Here is a 15,323-nt window from a genome sequence, read left to right as displayed (position 1 = left end):
TTTAAACACAGGCTTAATCCTGGCCAAAGCCTGACAAAGCCTGGACGTCAGAAACTTCTGACAGACGTTTGTGTAACAGAATGGACAGAGCTGAGATCTGTCCCTTTAATGAACTAGCAGATAAACCCTTTTCTAAACCTTCTTGTAGAAAAGACAATATCCTAGGAATCCTAACCTTACTCCAAGAGTAACCTTTGGATTCACACCAATATAGGTATTTACGCCATATCTTATGGTAAATCTTTCTGGTAACAGGTTTCCTAGCCTGTATTAAAGTATCAATAACTGACTCAGAAAACCCACGTCTTGATAAAATCAAGCGTTCAATTTCCAAGCAGTCAGCTTCAGAGAAGTTAGATTTTGATGTTTGAAAGGACCCTGAATCAGAAGGTCCTGTTTCAGAGGTAGAGACCAAGGTGGACAGGATGACATGTCCACCAGGTCTGCATACCAAGTCCTGCGTGGCCATGCAGGTGCTATTAGAATCACTGATGCTCTCTCCTGTTTGATTCTGGCAATCAATCGAGGAAGCATCGGGAAGGGTGGAAACACGTAAGCCATCCTGAAGTCCCAAGGTGCTGTCAGGGCATCTATCAGGACTGCTCCTGGATCCCTGGATCTGGACCCGTAACGAGGAAGCTTGGCGTTCTGTCGAGACGCCATGAGATCTATCTCTGGTTTGCCCCAACGTCGAAGTATTTGGGCAAAGACCTCCGGATGAAGTTCCCACTCCCCCGGATGAAAAGTCTGACGACTTAAGAAATCCGCTTCCCAGTTCTCCACTCCCAGGATGTGGATTGCTGACAGGTGGCAAGAGTGAGACTCTGCCCAGCGAATTATCTTTGATACTTCCATCATAGCTAGGGAGCTTCTTGTCCCTCCCTGATGGTTGATGTAAGCTACGGTCGTGATGTTGTCCGACTGAAACCTGATGAACCCCCGAGTTGTCAACTGGGGCCAAGCCAGGAGTGCATTGAGAACTGCTCTCAATTCCAGAATGTTTATTGGCAGGAGACTCTCCTCCTGACTCCATTGTCCCTGAGCCTTCAGAGAATTCCAGACGGCACCCCAACCTAGAAGGCTGGCGTCTGTTGTTACAATTGTCCAGTCTGGTCTGCTGAATGGCATCCCCCTGGACAGATGTGGCCGAGAAAGCCACCATAGAAGAGAATTTCTGGTCTCTTGATCCAGATTCAGAGAAGGGGATAAGTCTGAGTAATCCCCATTCCACTGACTTAGCATGCACAGTTGCAGTGGTCTGAGGTGTAAGCGTGCAAAGGGTACTATGTCCATTGCCGCTACCATTAAGCCGATTACCTCCATGCATTGAGCCACTGACGGGTGTTGAATGGAATGAAGGGTGCGGCAAGCACTTTGAAGTCTTGTTAGCCTGTCCTCTGTCAGGTAAATCTTCATTTCTACAGAATCTATAAGAGTCCCCAGGAAGGGAACTCTTGTGAGTGGAACGAGTGAACTTTTCTTTTCGTTCACCTTCCATCCATGTGACCTTAGAAATGCCAGTACTAACTCTGTATGAAACTTGGCAGTTTGAAAGCTTGAAGCTTGTATCAGAATGTCGTCTAGGTATGGAGCTACCGAGATTCCCCGCGGTCTTAGTACCGCCAGAAGAGCACCCAGAACCTTTGTGAAGATTCTTGGGGCTGTAGCCAAACCGAATGGAAGAGCCACAAACTGGTAATGCCTGTCTAGGAAGGCAAACCTTAGGTACCGGTAATGATCTTTGTGAATCGGTATGTGAAGGTAAGCATCTTTTAAATCTACAGTGGTCATGTACTGACCCTCTTGGATCATAGGTAAAATTGTCCGAATAGTCTCCATCTTGAACGATGGAACTCTTAGGAATTTGTTTAGGATCTTTAAGTCCAGGATTGGTCTGAAAGTTCCCTCTTTTTTGGGAACCACAAACAGATTTGAGTAAAACCCCTGTCCCTGTTCCGACCGTGGAACTGGATGGATTACTCCCATTAACAAGAGCTCTTGTACGCAGCGTAGAAACGCCTCTTTCTTTGTCTGGATTGTTGACAACCTTGACAGATGAAATCTCTCTCTTGGAGGAGAGTATTTGAAGTCCAGAAGGTATCCCTGAGATATTATCTCTAGTGCCCAGGGATCCTGGACATCTCTTGCCCAAGCCTGGACGAAGAGAGAAAGTCTGCCCCCCACTAGATCCGATCCCGGATCGGGGGCCCTCAATTCATGCTGTTTTAGGGGCAGCAGCCGGTTTCCTGGCCTGCTTGCCCTTGTTCCAGGACTGGTTAGGTTTCCAGCCTTGTCTGTAGCGAGCAACAGCTCCTTCCTGTTTTGGTGCAGAGGAAGTTGATGCTGCTCCTGCTTTGAAATTACGAAAGGAACGAAAATTAGACTGTCTAGCCTTAACTTTGGCCTTGTCCTGAGGCAGGGCATGGCCTTTACCTCCTGTAATGTCAGCGATAATCTCTTTCAACCCGGGCCCGAATAAGGTCTGCCCTTTGAAAGGTATATTAAGCAATTTAGACTTAGAAGTAACATCAGCTGACCAGGATTTTAGCCACAGCGCCCTGCGTGCCTGAATGGCGAATCCTGAATTCTTCGCCGTAAGTTTAGTTAAATGTACTACGGCCTCCGAAATGAATGAATTAGCTAGTTTAAGGACTCTAAGCCTGTCCGTAATGTCGTCCAGAGTAGCTGAACTAATGTTCTCTTCCAGAGACTCAATCCAGAATGCCGCTGCAGCCGTGATCGGCGCAATGCATGCAAGGGGTTGCAATATAAAACCTTGTTGAACAAACATTTTCTTAAGGTAACCCTCTAACTTTTTATCCATTGGATCTGAAAAAGCACAGCTATCCTCCACCGGGATAGTGGTACGCTTAGCTAAAGTAGAAACTGCTCCCTCCACCTTAGGAACCGTTTGCCATAAGTCCCGTGTGGTGGCGTCTATTGGAAACATTTTTCTAAATATCGGAGGGGGTGAGAACGGCACACCGGGTCTATCCCACTCCTTAGTAACAATTTCAGTAAGTCTCTTAGGTATAGGAAAAACCTCAGTACTCGCCGGTACCGCAAAATATTTATCCAACCTACACATTTTCTCTGGTATTGCAACTGTGTTACAATCATTCAGAGCCGCTAACACCTCCCCTAGTAATACACGGAGGTTTTCCAGCTTAAATTTAAAATTTGAAATATCTGAATCCAGTCTGTTTGGATCAGAACCGTCACCCACAGAATGAAGTTCTCCGTCCTCATGTTCTGCCACCTGTGACGCAGTGTCTGACATGGCCCTAATATTATCAGCGCACTCTGTTCTCACCCCAGAGTGATCACGCTTACCTCTTAGTTCTGGTAATTTAGCCAAAACTTCAGTCATAACAGTAGCCATATCTTGTAATGTGATTTGTAATGGTCGCCCAGATGTACTCGGCGCTACAATATCACGCACCTCCCGAGCGGGAGATGCAGGTACTGACACGTGAGGCGAGTTAGTCGGCATAACTCTCCCCTCGTTGTTTGGTGAAATTTGTTCAATTTGTACAGATTGACTTTTATTTAAAGTAGCATCAATACAGTTAGTACATAAATTTCTATTGGGCTCCACTTTGGCATTGCAACAAATGACACAGGTATCTTCCTCTGAATCAGACATGTTTAACACACTAGCAAATAAACTTGCAACTTGGAATACAATTCAATTAGAATATTATTAAAAACGTACTGTGCCTTTAAGAAGCACAGAAGATCTATGACAGTTGAAAATTAATAAATTGAAACAGTTATAGCCTCAATCCTTGTAAACAACACAACTTTAGCAAAGGTTTAATCCCATTAGCAAAGATAACTAATTCTGAAAGCAGGAAAAAAATTACAGAATAAATGTTTTTTATCTCAGTTAACTATAATTCTCACAGCTCTGCTGAGAGAAATTACCTCCCTCAAAATAAGTTTTGAAGACCCCTGAGTTCTGTAGAGATGAACCGGATCATGCAGGAAGTACAATGAGCTGCTGACTGAAATATCTGATGCGTAGCAAAAGCGCCAAAAAAACGGCCCCTCCCCCTCACACACAGCAGTGAGAGAGAACAGAAAGTGTCAGAAAAAAGATTAAGCAACTGCCAAGTGGAAAAATAGTGCCCAAACATTTATTCACTCAGTACCTCAGCAATGAAAACGATTTTTACATTCCAGAAAAAACGTTAAACATAATTTCTAGTTATTAAACAACTTTATGTACTTCTTACAGTGTAATTCTAGTGAAGTACCATTCCCCAGAATACTGAAGTGTAAAGTATACATACATGACATTATATCGGTATGGCAGGATTTTCTCATCAATTCCATTGTCAGAAAATAAAAGCTGCTACATACCTCTATGCAGATTCATCTGCCCGCTGTCCCCTGATCTGAAGTTTACCTCTCATCAGATGGCCGAGAAACAGCAATATGATCTTAACTACTCCGGCTAAAATCATAGCAAAACTCTGGTAGATTCTTCTTCAAACTCTGCCAGAGAGGTAATAACACACTCCGGTGCTATTTTAAAATAACAAACTCTTGATTGAAGATATAAAACTAAGTATAATCACCATAGTCCTCTCACACATCCTATCTAGTCGTTGGGTGCAAGAGAATGACTGGGAGTGACGTAGAGGGGAGGAGCTATATGCAGCTCTGCTGGGTGAATCCTCTTGCACTTCCTGTTGGGGAGGAGTAATATCCCAGAAGTAATGATGACCCGTGGACTGATCACACTTAACAGAAGAAAATGCCTTTGCATTGTCCGCTAGGAGAAAGATGAGGGACTATCATTTTCTTTGCATTGGTCTGCAGGCTCTGGTGTATGTTGATGGCATGCAGAGTTTTTTATGTTTTATGAAAGATGTGAGAGTAAATGTAATGTCTATTCGGGATGTTAAAATGTTTGATTAGTTGTGCAGTCGCACAATAACGTTATTGTAAAGTTGTTGGTGTATAAAATAAATTAAAGGTATAATAAACCCAAATATTTGTCTTTCATGATTCGGATAGAGCATGCAACTTTCTAATTTACTCCTATTATTATTTTTCTTTGTTCTCTTGCTATCTTTATTTTAAATGGCAGGAATAAAAACTTTGGAGCCGGCCTATTTTTTTGTTCAGTACCTTGGATAGAGCTTGCTGATTTGATGCCTGCATTTAGCCATCCAATCCGCAAGCACAACCCAGGTTCTCAACCTGAAATGGGCCGGCTCCAAAGCTTTTATTCCTGCTTTTTTTCAAATAAATATAGTAAGAGAACGTAGAAAAATTGATAATAGAAGTAAATTAGAAAGCTGCTTAGAATTGCATGCTCTATCCGAATCATGAAAGAAAAAATTTGGGTTTAGTGTCCCTTTTAAGCAGAATGTGTTTTGTATATGTAAGGTAACATCTGTAAAAATGCTGCACTGCTTAAAGGGACATGATACCCAAATGTTGGAGCACTTGAAAATAGTACCTCGTATCTGTAAAACACTGAGTAGAAAATATCACCTGAACATTCCTGTGTTAAAAAAAAAAGCAGCTATTTGACCTTAAATTTTGACCTTTCCAATTTACTTCCATTAACAAAATGTGCCTTTTTTTTTTTTTTTTTTTTATTTATTTATTTTTTTTTTATTTACACTTTTTGGGTTACCAGCTTCTACTGAGCATGTGCAAGAATTCACAGAATAAACGTGTATGCATTTGTGATTGGCTGATGGCTGTCACATGGTACAGGGGGAGTGGAGATAGACATAACTTTTAAAATTGTCAGATAAAATCTACTGCTCATTTGAAGTTCAGGCTAAGTGCTATTGCATTGCCTTTTTATCATGCATTTGATTATGCAAATCTACAGTGTTGACTAGTCCTTTAAGCAGCCAATCGAGATGCTAGTCTCATGACTAGCAAGGGAGTGTTCATCTGGCAGGTGCAGGCACAGTCAGGTTATTTCCCTACTTAATGTATGGAAGTTTGTGTGTATATCTATCTCCTTGTTTTGTTATAAATGTAATGATGAATAGATAACCATGTCTGCTATCCTGAAGTGTTGTGTTGCAAACTAGAAAGATTAGTTACTTTGACCCCTGTATTAGAGCAACACTAATAAATTCGTCGCAGTGTTTGATTCTTAAGTGAAGGTTGAAAATTATGTAAAACTTATTAGCCGTGCTCAACATCTTGATTTTATACTGGAGTGCATGTAAAACAATACACACATCTAGGCTATATAATTTTAAAACTATCTTTCTAACATTTGTTGTTCTGGTTAATAATTAAAAAAAAGCTTACACGTTCTGAGTAGAATCTAAGGGGACCTTACAAACCGCTGTGAATAGACTACGTTTGTTTTTATTGTACTTTTAAAATTTGTGAGGCCTGTAAATTTACATTTATCTTTGTAAAGCTCCACTGACAGAGAAATACCGCAGAGACTCTATTACAGGCTTATGATCAGCAACAGCACATGTGGTGACCAATTTATTTCCATAGGAAACAAGTATGTCCTGTGTTTTTGTAAATTTGAAACCTTTTGTTTCAGGGTTTTTTTTGGTGCTGGTTTAAAAAAAGAAAAAAAAAAAGGGCCTGAAATCTTGCCAGGATTTTGAGAAAGTAGATATTGCCAGAATAAGTATTTGCAGCATTATATTGTATAAAGTTGTGATCATTTTCGTATTGGTTTGTGGACATGTTTATATAGGAGACTAATGAAATTAGTGGTTGGTGGGAGTCTCAGATTTATATCATTCTTCAGTGTCTCATAAAATATTACAATATGTTCATGTAAAGGGACACAAGGGCAAAAAAAGAAAACGTTTAAAGGAACTGTAAAGTCAGAAATTAAACCTACATGGATTGGATAGAGCATGACATTTTAAACAACTTTACAATCTTTGATTATCAGCTTTGCTTAGTTCTCTTGGTATCCTTTTGTTAAAGTAATTCTGGGTGAGCTCAGGACTGTGCACATGACTTAAAAGTGAATGTCAAGTTTGATGAATCAGTGCCGTTTTTTTTAAAACACAGGCACTTTCATTTATCAAACTTTATATTTCACTAGTTTTTGTTAAAATATTTACCTTTTTAATCTTGAAAGCCGCTCCAGCGATTTCCACCTCCTACCGCTAGTCACTTCATACGTCAGCAATGACTAATACGGCATCCTCCAATCATGGCTGCCCCCCCCCCCCCCGAAGAATCATTGCCTGAGGCAACACTGTGATTGGAGGAAGCCAGATTCGTAATTTTTGACATGAAGAGGCTTGTGACGGGCTGGGGAAGCGCTGGAGCGGTTTTCAAGATTAAAAGGAAAGTATTTTAACAAAACGAGTGAAATGTAAAGTTTGAATGAAAGTGCCCCTGGTTTTTAATAGGGTTTTTAAAAAATGGGCACTGATTCATCAAACTTGACATTCACTTTAAAGGGACACTGAACCTAAAAAAAAAAATATTTTGTGATTCAGATAGAGCTTGCAACTTTCTAATTTACTCCCATTATCAAATTTTCTTAATTCTCTTGGAATCTTTATTTGAAAAGCAAGAATGTCAGTTTAGATGCCTGCCCATTTTTGGTGAACAACCTGGGTTGTCCTTGCTGATTGGACATAACAAATAAACAAGTGCTGTCCAAAGTCTGAACCAAAAATTGTCTGGATCCTTAGCTTAGATGCCTTCTGTTCAAATAAAGATAGCAAGAGAATGAAGAAAAATAGATAATAGGAGTAAATAAGAAAGTTGCTTAAAAATGCATGCTCTATCTGAATCAAGAAAGAAAACAATTTGGGTTCAGTGTCCCTTTAAGCTATTTGGCAGCAGTGTTTGCAACATTGTTTATAGCCATGTTACACAGTTGCAAACACTGCTGCCTTAGACTGCTAAAAACACGTGCATGCTACATAGATTTTACTTTTCAACAAAAGATACCAGGAGAGCAAAACAAATTTGATGAATGCAGTAAAGTTAAAAGTTGATAAAAAATGATATGATCTTTCTATGTACTGTTATTGCTGTTGGTTGTAAATAACCCTAAAGAGGGATACAACAGAGAAGCAATGTATTACTGGGGCTTAGTTATATACATCTGATGAGCCAACAACAAGGCATGTGTTTATAGCCGCCAATCCCCAGCTAGCCACCCATTGTGCATTTCTGATCCTGAGTCTACTTACATATGCTTTTCAACAAATAATACAAAGTGGGAAAAAAAATAATTTTAATATAGACGTAAATTAAAAAGTCCATTTGATCCATGAAGATTTAGTTTTGACTCTCAAGTCTTTTTAAAAAAAATAAATAAAAAAAATAAATTGCTGTTTCTAACTTATTTTGTTGTTTTCATTCCCTTTTTAATGTTGTGTTCTTTCTCCTCTCCCTGTAGAATCCTTTTTACAACCCCCTAAGCTGTGAAGTGCAATCCCCTACGTTTCATCAGAAGGCTTTTCTTTCTTTCAACCTGGATTTGCAGTTTGCTTGAGACTCCATGATCCCCAGGACTGAGCAAGGATTTTGTTCAGGGGAAGCTGGGTGCCTGGTGTCAGGGTAACACTGTGTGATTTGTCCTTGAAACGACAGTCTACAGAACGTAATACCAAAGGCATTCTCATGGATCGGAGATCTAGTTTACTCTTCCTGTTATGGACTCTGTGGGCTGTGTGTCCAGTCATCTCTTTGGTCAATAAAGTCTATACAAACAAGTGGGCAGTTCATATACCTGGAGGCATGTCAGAAGCAGATCGGATAGCTAGAAAGCATGGATTTATAAATCAAGGACTGGTAAGTGCTGGTAAAGCTTGCTTTATTTATGTTTTCTTAACACTAGAGGACTTCACTGTCAGCATTTATCATTGCACAAGCATTTCTAGGGAAATGCTTGTGCATTTCCGCCCACTGCACATTTGCGTCCAATCTGCCCTTAGCAGGGGGTGTCAATCAACCCGATGGTATGCGATCGGGTGAATTGCTGTCTGCCGCCTCAGAGGTAGCGAATGAGTTAAAGAGCAGCGGTCTTAAGACTGCTGCTTTTTAACTCCTGTTTCCAGGGAGTTTGAAAGCTTGCGCAGAAACGGCTGCATATAGCGGCATTCGACCGTTAATAAATCGGCCCCAAGGTGTGGTTTGTAAAAATGTAACTGAAATTTATTCCTGGAGTATAAGTTGCTGTCCATAGTTTTAAAAGGGATAGTAAACACCAAAAAATGTATAGTTTTAAAAAGATGGTTTATTCCATTTTTTATTTAACCTTTCCCCAGTTTTGCATACCAACACTGTTCTAGAAATCTACTTTTCTTCTGTTATGTTGTGATCAGTCCCACGGGTCATCATTACTTCTGGGATATAACTCCTCCCCAACAGGAAATGCAAGAGGATTCACCCAGCAGAGCTGCATATAGCTCCTCCCCCTCTACGTCACCTCCCCAGCTTCATTCTCTTGCACCCAGCAACTAGATAGGATGTGTGAGAGGACTATGGTGATTATACTTAGTTTTTATAACTTCAATCAAAAGTTTGTTATTTTACAATAGCACCGGAGCGTGTTATTGCCTCTCTGGCAGAGTTTGAAGAAGAATCTACCAGAGTTTTGTACTATGATTTTAACCGGAGTAGTTAAGATCATATTGCTGTTTCTCGGCCATCTGAGGGAGGTAAAAGCTTCAGATCAGGGGACAGCGGGCAGATGAATCTGCATTGAGGTATGTAGCAGTTTTTATTTTCTGAATGGAATTGATGAGAAAATCCTGCCATACCGTTATAATTGACATGTATGTATACTCTACACTTCAGTATTCTGGGGATGGTATTTCACCGGAATACTCTGTTAAAAAGTACAGTAAAACCTTTTAATAGGTATTTATTATGTTAAACGTTTTTTGCTGGAATGTAGAATCGTTTGCATTTTCTGAGGTACTGAGTGAATAAATATTTGGGCATTATTTTTCCACTTGGCAGTTGCTTGTTTTAATTGTGACAGTTTCGTTTCTCTCTCACTGCTGTGTGTGAGGGGGAGGGGCCGTTTTTGGCGCTCTTTGCTACGCATCAAAAAAATTCCAGTCAGTTACTTCTGTATTTCCTGCATGATCCGGCTCATCTCTAACAGATCTCAGGGGTCCTTCAAACTTCTTTGGAGGGAGGTAGATTCTCTCAGCAGAGCTGTGAGACTTATATATTGACTGTGATTAAAAACGTTGCTCTGTAATTTTTATGCTTCAAATTTAATTATTGTTACTTTACTAATGGGAACAAACCTTTGCTAAAAGTTGTGTTGTTTTTAAGGATTGATGCTATAACTGTTTTTCAGTTCATTATTTCAACTGTCATTTAATCGTTTAGTGCTTCTTTGAGGCACAGTACGTTTTTGTTAAATAAGATTGTAACCAAGTTGCAAGTTTATTGCTAGTGTGTTAAACATGTCTGATTCAGAGGAAGATATCTGTGTCATTTGTTCCAATGCCAAGGTGGAGCCCAATAGAAATTTATGTACTAACTGTATTGATGCTACTTTAAATAAAAGCCAATCTGTACAAATTGAACAAATTTCACCAAACAGCGAGGGGAGAGTTATGCCGACTAACTCGCCTCACGTGTCAGTACCTGCATCTCCCGCCCGGGAGGTGCGTGATATTATGGCGCCTAGTACATCTGGGCGGCCCATTACAGATAACATTACAAGATATGGCTACTGTTATGACTGAAGTTTTGGCTAAATTACCAGAACTAAGAGGCAAGCGTGATCACTCTGGGGTGAGAACAGGAGTGCGCTGATAATACTAGGGCCATGTCTGATACTGCGTCACAGCTTGCAGAACATGAGGACGGAGAGCTTCATTCTGTGGGTGATGGTTCTGATCCAAACAGATTGGATTCAGATATTTCAAATTTTAAATTTAAATTGGAGAACCTCCGTGTATTACTAGGGGAGGTTTTAGCGGCTCTTTATGATTGTAACACTGTTGCAATACCAGAAAAATTGTGTAGGTTGGATAAATACTTTGCCGGTACCGGCGAGTACTGACGTTTTTCCTATACCTAAGAGACTAACTGAAATTGTTACTAAGGAGTGGATAGACCCGGTTGTGCCGTTCTCACCCCCCTCCAATATTTAGAAAGATGTTTCCAATAGACGCCACCACACGGGACTTATGGCAAACGGTCCCTAAGGTGGAGGGAGCAGTTTCTACTTTAGCTAAGCGTACCACTATCCCGGTGGAGGATAGCTGTGCTTTTTCAGATCCAATGGATAAAAAATTAGAGGGTTACCTTAAGGGAAATGTTTGTTCAACAAGGTTTTATATTTGCAACCCTTGCATGCATCGCGCCGATTACGGCTGCGGCAGCATTTTGGATTGAGTCTCTGGAAGAGAACCTTAGTTCAGCTACGCTGGACGACATTACGGACAGGCTTAGAGGTCCTTAAACTAGCTAATTCATTCATTTCGGGAGGCCGTAGTACATTTAACCAAACTTACGGCTAAGAACTCAGGATTCGCCATTCAGGCACGTAGGGCGCTGTGGCTAAAATCCTGGTCAGCTGATGTAACTTCTAAGTCCAAATTACTTAATATACCTTTCAAGGGGCAAACTTTATTTGGGCCCCGGTTTGAAAGAAATTTTCGCCTGACATTACAGGAGGTAAGGGCCACGCCCTGCCTCAAGACAAAGCCAAAGCTAAGGCTAGACAGTCTAATTTTCTGTCCCTTTCGGAATTTCAAAGCAGGAGCAGCATCAACTTCCACTGCACCAAACAGGAAGGAGCTGTTGCTCGTTACAGACAAGGCTGGAAACCTAACCAGTCCTGGAACAAGGGCAAGCAGGCCAGGAAACCTGCTGCTGCCCCAAAGGACAGCATGAACCGAGGGCCCCCGATCCGGGGACCGGATCTAGTGGGGGGCAGACTCTCTCTCTTCGCCCAGGCTTGGGCAAGAGATGTTCAGGATCCCTGGGCGTGAGATCATATCTCAGGGATACCTTCTAGACTTCAAATTCTCTCCCCCAAGAGGGAGATTTCATCTGTCAAGGTTGTCAACAAACCAGATAAAGAAAGAAGCGTTTCTACGCTGTGTACAAGATCTGTTATTCATGGGAGTGATCCATCCGGTCCGCGGTCGGAACAAGGACAAGGGGTTTTACTCAACCTGTTTGTGGTTCCCAAAAAAGAGGGAACTTTCAGGCCAATCTTGGATTTAAAGATCCTAAAACAAATTCCTAAGAGTTCCATCGTTCAAAATGGAAACTATTCGGACAATCTTACCCATGATCCAAAAGGGTCAGTACATGACCACAGTGGATTTAAAGGATGCTTACCTTCACATACCGATTCACAAAGATCATTACCGGTATCTAAGGTTTGCCTTCTTAGACAGGCATTACCAGTTTGTAGCTCTTCCAATTCGGATTGGCTACGGTTCCAAGGAATCTTCACAAAGGTTCTGGGTGCCCTTCTGGCGGGTACTAAGACCGCGAGGAATTTCGGTAGCTCCGTACCTAGACGACATTCTGATACAAGCTTCAAGCTTTCAAACTGCCAAGTCTCATACAGAGTTAGTTCTGGCATTTCTAAGGTCGCATGGATGGAAAGTGAACGAAAAGAAGAGTTCTCTTTTTCCTCTCACAGAGTTCCATTCTTGGGGACTCTTATAGATTCTGTAGAAATGAAGATTTATCTGACAGAAGACAGATTAACAAAGCTTCTAAATGCATGCCGTGTCCTTCATTCCATTCAACTCCCGTCAGTAGCTCAATGCATGGAGGTGATCGGCTTAATGGTAGCAGCAATGGACATAGTACCCTTTGCACGTCTACATCTCAGACCGCTGCAATTGTGCATGCTGAGTCAGTGGAATGGGGATTACTCAGACTTGTCCCCTACTCTGAATCTGGATCAAGAGACCAGAAACTCTCTTCTATGGTGGCTTTCTCGGCCACATCTGTCCAGGGGGATGCCATTCAGCAGGCGGACTGGACAATTGTAACAACAGACGCCAGCCTACTAGGTGGTGGGGCGCTGTCTGGAATTCTCTGAAGGCTCAGGGACATGGAATCAGGAGAAAGTCTCCTGCCAATAAACATTCTGGAATTAGAAGCAGTTCTCCATGCCCTTCTGGCTTGGCCCCAGTTAAAGACTCGGGGGTTATCAGGTTTCAGTCGGACAACATCACGACTGTAGCTTACATCAACCATCAAGGAGGGACAAGAAGCTCCCTTAGCAATGATGGAAGTATCAAAGATAATTCGCTGGGCAGAGTCTCACTCTTGCCACCTGTCAGCAATCCACATCCGGGAGTGGAAACTGGGAGGCGGATTTCTTGAGTCGCCAGATCTTTTCATCCGGGGGGAGTGGGAACTTCATCAGGTGGTCATTTGCCCAAATACTTCGACGTTGGGGCAAACCAGAGATAGATCTCATGGCGTCTCGCCAGAACGCCAAACTTCCTCGCTACGGGTCCAGATCCAGGGATCCGGGAGCGGTTCTGATAGATCCTTTGACAGCACCTTGGAACTTCGGAGATGGCTTATGTGTTTCCACCCTTCCCCGCTGCTTCCTCGATTGATTGCCAAAATCAAACAGGAGAGAGCATCATTGATTCTAATAGCGCCTGCATGGCCACGCAGGACTTGGTATGCAGATCTAGTGGACATGTCATCCTGTCCGCCTTGGTCTCTACCTCTAAGACAGGACCTTCTGATACAGGGTCCATTCAAACATCAAAATCTAACTTCTCTGAAGCTGACTGCTTGGAAATTGAACGCTTGATTTTATCAAAACGTGGTTTTTCTGAGTCGGTTATTGATACCCTGATACAGGCTAGGAAGCCTGTTACCAGAAGGATTTACCATAAGATATGGCGTAAATACCTATACTGGTGCGAATCCAAAGGTTACTCCTGGAGTAAGGTTAGGATTCCTAGGATATTGTCCTTTCTACAAGATGGTTTAGAAAAGGGTTTATCGGCTAGCTCATTAAAGGGACAGATCTCAGCTCTGTCCATCTTGTTACACAGGCGTCTGTCAGAAAATCCAGACGTCCAGGCCTTTTGTCAGGCTTTAGCTAGGATCAAGCCTGTGTTTAAAACTGTTGCTCCGCCATGGAGTTTAAACTTAGTTCTTAACGTTTTACAGGGTGTTCCGTTTGAACCCCTTCATTCCATTGATATTAAATTGTTATCTTGGAAAATTCTGTTTTTAATGGCTATTTCCTCGGCTCGAAGAGTCTCTGAGTTATCAGCCTTACATTGTGATTCTCCTTATCTGATTTTTCACTCAGACAAGGTAGTTCTGCGTACTAAACCTGGGTTCTTACCTAAGGTAGTCACTAACAGGAATATCAATCAAGAGATTGTTGTTCCATCCCTGTGTCCAAATCCTTCTTCAAAGAAGGAACGTCTTCTACACAATCTGGATGTAGTTCGTGCCCTCAAGTTCTACTTGCAGGCAACTAAGGATTTTCGACAAACGTCTTCCCTGTTTGTCGTGTACTCTGGTCAGAGGAGAGGTCATAAGGCTTCGGCTACCTCTCTCTCCTTCTGGCTTCGTAGCATAATTCGTTTTAGCCTATGAGACTGCTGGACAGCAGCCTCCTGAAAGAATTACAGCTCATTCTACTAGAGCTGTGGCTTCCACTTGGGCCTTTAAGAATGAGGCCTCTGTTGAACAGATTTGCAAGGCTGCAACTTGGTCTTCGCTTCATACTTTTTCCAAATTTACAAATTTGACACTTTTGCTTCTTCGGAGGCTATTTTTGGGAGAAAGGTTCTTCAGGCAGTGGTTCCTTCTGCATAATGAGCCTGCCTATCCCTCCCGTCATCCGTGTTACTTTTGCTTTGGTATTGGTATCCAGAAGTAATGATGACCCGTGGACTGATCACACATAACAGAAGAAAACATAATTTATGCTTACCTGATAAATTCCTTTCTTCTGTTGTGTGATCAGTCCACGGCACCGCCCTGTTTTAAGGCAGGTAAATATCTTTTAAATTATACTCCAGTCACCACTTCACCCTTGGTTTCTCCTTTCTCGTTGATTCTTGGTCGAATGACTGGGAGTGACGTAGAGGGGAGGAGCTATATGCAAGCTCTGCTGGGTGAATCCTCTTGCATTTCCTGTTGGGGAGGAGTTATATCCCAGAAGTAATGATGACCCGTGGACTGATCACACAACAGAAGAAAGGAATTTATCAGGTAAGCATAAATTATGTTTTTAACTCTGTAATTACCTTGTGCCTAAGCTTCTGCAGACTGCCCTTATCTCAGCTCTTTTGACAGACTTGCATTTCAGGCAATTATTGCTGACTCTTAAATAACTCCACGTGAATAAGCGCAATGAATTAATA

The 15,323-nt window shown here is 41.8% G+C and overlaps 1 protein-coding gene across 1 annotated transcript in view; it reads left to right on the top strand.

Moving 5' to 3' along the window:
* Positions 1–15,323, top strand: part of FURIN (furin, paired basic amino acid cleaving enzyme) — a 494,229-nt gene that overhangs the window by 31,857 nt on the left and 447,049 nt on the right. The window contains exon 2 of the mRNA XM_053717718.1: positions 8,378–8,772. Within this exon, the coding sequence (XP_053573693.1) occupies positions 8,602–8,772 (171 nt within the window). The 5' untranslated portion in view covers positions 8,378–8,601. The remainder of the gene's footprint in view (positions 1–8,377; positions 8,773–15,323) is intronic.

The sequence above is a fragment of the Bombina bombina genome, chromosome 6 (assembly GCF_027579735.1).
Source record: "Bombina bombina isolate aBomBom1 chromosome 6, aBomBom1.pri, whole genome shotgun sequence".
Taxonomy (NCBI): domain Eukaryota; kingdom Metazoa; phylum Chordata; class Amphibia; order Anura; family Bombinatoridae; genus Bombina; species Bombina bombina.
Note: the sequence above shows the minus strand (reverse complement) of the source record. Positions and strands in the feature narration are given on the sequence as shown.